Genomic DNA, 3,279 nt, shown 5'->3' with positions numbered 1-3,279 from the left:
AAAAAAAAAAAATTTATTCCATATTTAAACAGCATGCTTAAAACAATCACAGGGATTGACAATTTGTAAGCACAACCTTCTGCAACTCACCTAGTGATCCCTGGGACTTACTACAGTCTATTCTCAACACAGGGGAAGAGTGATTCTTTAGAAATAAAAATCAGATCAGGGCATTCCTTTCCTCAAAAGGCTCCCTATTTTACTGAGAGTAAAAGACAAAATTCCTTTCAATGGCAGAGAAAGCCCTACCTAATCCAGTACACTGCCCCCAATTATGTCTCTCATTATTTCATAGTCTACATCTCTCTCCCTTGCTCTTAGCTCCACACTGGCCTCTTTGCTCCAGTTCCAATATATCATGCAGTCTGCCTCAGGACCTTAGCACTGACTGCCTCTTCTGCCTGGAATGCTCTTTCCCTAGATATCCCCAGGTCTAATTCCTCTGCTTCTTCACATTTTTGCTCAAAATTCATCTCATTAAGGCCTATCCTTACTCCATTTAAAATTCTATCTTCCTCCCGCCCTTGTACTCCTAATTCCCCTTTCCTGTTCTACCTTTTCTTTTTAGTTATAGCATTATTGTCTGCTGACAGACTATGTAATTTCCTTTTTTATATGCTCACTGTTGTTTATTGTTATCTGCTTGTACAATGTTCATGGAGGGCAGGGTTATTTTTTGTTCCCTGTAGTATCTAAAGTACTGAGAACAGTGTCGGATAGATAGTAGGTACTCAATTACCACTGAATGACTCAGGACAACTCATAAAGCACTACTAGTAAGACAAGACAAGGGCTCATTTTATTGAAATATGTGTGCCAAAGGTCTTATCTGTTAAGCAGACCAGACTGTTTTAATTTAGGGGTAAAAGAACCATTCAGCAGCCAAGTAGGCAGCTTAGTAGGCTTATTTCACAACAAATTATTCTCACTTGAAGCAAAGATTACTAAAAGATGCCCTCTACATTACCTGCATCAATGAAACTAGACTCAATATTTTAACGTATAGTCTACATTACAGGATGAAAACAAAAAAGCTAGTCAAAGGAGAGAGCACTGAGCATGCTTTCAGACAACCAAATCCTCAACCAGTTATAAACAGTGACAGCGCAGTCATTTATTCATTCTATCACTCCATCAACAAATATGTATTTCTGGGCCCTCAAGATGCAGCAGTGGGAAAGGCAGATACAGCATTTAGATGAAAGGAAGGCATATATGAATATATAATCATAATAAAAGGACATATAGTGCTGGAGAACACACAGGAGAGGGTCCCAGCACAGACTTAGGAAGGAGTGAATTAGAGAGAGATTGCTGAAGGACTCAAACTCTAAGCTAGGCCTTGAAGCTTCTTTACCTTTTAAAACTAGCTAATCTGAGAAAAAAGTGGCATCTTACTGATCATGTCAAGCAAAAACTGAATGATATTTTCTTAAGAGATATGTAACTTATTTAAGATTTCTAACGTGAGTTTGTAAAAACATCTACAAGAAGTTTCACCACCCACCATCTCCATTTCAGCAGACCTCTCTGATAAAAATAAATAAATTGTAAACACAAATGTTAATAGTTAACTCATTAATCTTTTTCCCAGACTACTTCTCTTCCTGTGTTCACTAACTTGAGCACTTAGCCTAGTTTCAAGCAACTAGGCTAGGTATTTCTTTCAGCATTATTTCCAAAAATACCATGTTTAGTAGCTAAATTAGGAAATAACCTATAAGTCCAAGCAACCAGGCTAGGTATTTCTTTCAGCATTATTTCCAAAAAGATTATGTTTATTAGCTAAATTAGGAATAACCCCTGTCTCTTATACACATCTAGATGTGTATAAGAGACAGCACACACACACACACACACCCCTCTTCTGCCCTCAGCTCCCTCCCTTAGCCCCTGGATGAACTTGCACTTTCCCGACCTTTCCAACTCTCCTTCATCCCTTAAGCCCTCTATGTATACATCTTTTTTGCAGAGGCTTTCCTGAAGACACTCCACGTCTGGGTTAGGTGGCCATACTATGCAGTCCTTTAGCACCCTACACCTGCCCTATAATGGCAATTCTTGTGTTCACCTGTTTAACAAACAATAGAGTGCATGTTACTGTTCTAAGTGCTAATGATTCAGCGATGACGAAAACAAACTCCATGCTCGAAAACAAACTCCATGCTCGAACAGAACTTACAAACGGAGGGAGAAGACAGACAATAACAAAATTTGCTAAGAACAAAGCAGGGTAAGGGGTAAACAGTGACCAGTAGTGATACTATTTCAGTTAGAGTGGTAACAAAAGAAGAACTTCTAATGAGAAGACCCTTGGGTAAGAGTCCTGAAGGAAAGGAGACAGTCACGTAGGTATGTGGGGAAACAGTTCCAGGGCAATAACAGAAACTGTTGCAAAGGTCTTATTGCAAATGCGGTTGTCTGTAGTCAAAGAACAAGAGGCCAGAGTGACTGGGGTGGAGACAGAGTGGAAAGAGGACTAAGTGAGGTCAGATTAGAGAGTACACAGGAGACCAACTCATATAGGACCTTTTAGATCTTACCACATGGTATTTTGTTTGATCATTTACACTGTTGTTCTCTCCCATTAAGAGCCTCAACTCTTATTTATTGCTATATTCCTCAGAGACTATTACTGTGCCTAGCATAAGGTCTTCAAATATTTATTGAACATCATCAGGTTAAAATGTAAATCTTGAAATTTCCTTTACCAATTCAGTGTTTTCAGCAACTTTTACATTGAAATAAAAAGCTAAACGTATTAGTTGAGCAATCATTGTCAGTAGGTGGAAGAAGTGATCTCTCCTCACTGGTTTTCACTAAAACAAGGGCTGCTGATTAGCCTTGTTGTAGGTTTTCTGCTCTACCACGGTAGAATCCAAAACCCCACTTCCATTTCACTCTTCAAGAATGAAGCAGAGATAAGGAATTCAGTGCAAGAAACCTGGGATGGGAACTTGTAAAATAAAGGAAAAAGTACCAGAAGACTAATTTCCACTTATGACAATTCAGTTTCCATGAAATTTGAGGAAATAGTTCCCAGGAGGAATCAAAAAATTCTTCACTGCCTACTATGCTTGTGCAAAGAACCACTACAGTTAAGAAAAGGCGGGGGCATGGTGGCTTATATCTGTAATCCCAGCATTTTGGGAGACCAAGGTGGGAGGACTGGTTGAGTCAAGGAGTTCAAGAACAACCAAGGCAACACAGCAAGGCCTCATGTTTACAAAAAAATAAAAACAGCTGAGTCTAGTGGTGTGAGCCTGTAGACCCAACTAC

General features: G+C 39.2%; 1 protein-coding gene across 2 annotated transcripts in view; it reads right to left on the bottom strand.

Annotated features, from left to right (window-relative positions):
• MAPK14 (mitogen-activated protein kinase 14) overlaps nt 1–3,279 on the bottom strand; it is a 94,798-nt gene that overhangs the window by 44,478 nt on the left and 47,041 nt on the right. For both annotated transcript variants that reach the window (XM_011986581.1, XM_011986582.1), the window contains exons 3-4: nt 2,506–2,517; nt 1,467–1,484 (exon numbers count right to left, since the gene is read on the bottom strand). In XM_011986581.1, the coding sequence (XP_011841971.1) occupies nt 1,467–1,484; nt 2,506–2,517 (30 nt within the window). The remainder of the gene's footprint in view (nt 1–1,466; nt 1,485–2,505; nt 2,518–3,279) is intronic.

Source organism: Mandrillus leucophaeus, unplaced genomic scaffold (genome assembly GCF_000951045.1).
Source record: "Mandrillus leucophaeus isolate KB7577 unplaced genomic scaffold, Mleu.le_1.0 Scaffold3, whole genome shotgun sequence".
Classification (NCBI taxonomy): domain Eukaryota; kingdom Metazoa; phylum Chordata; class Mammalia; order Primates; family Cercopithecidae; genus Mandrillus; species Mandrillus leucophaeus.
This window is presented reverse-complemented; position numbering and strand designations above follow the sequence as displayed.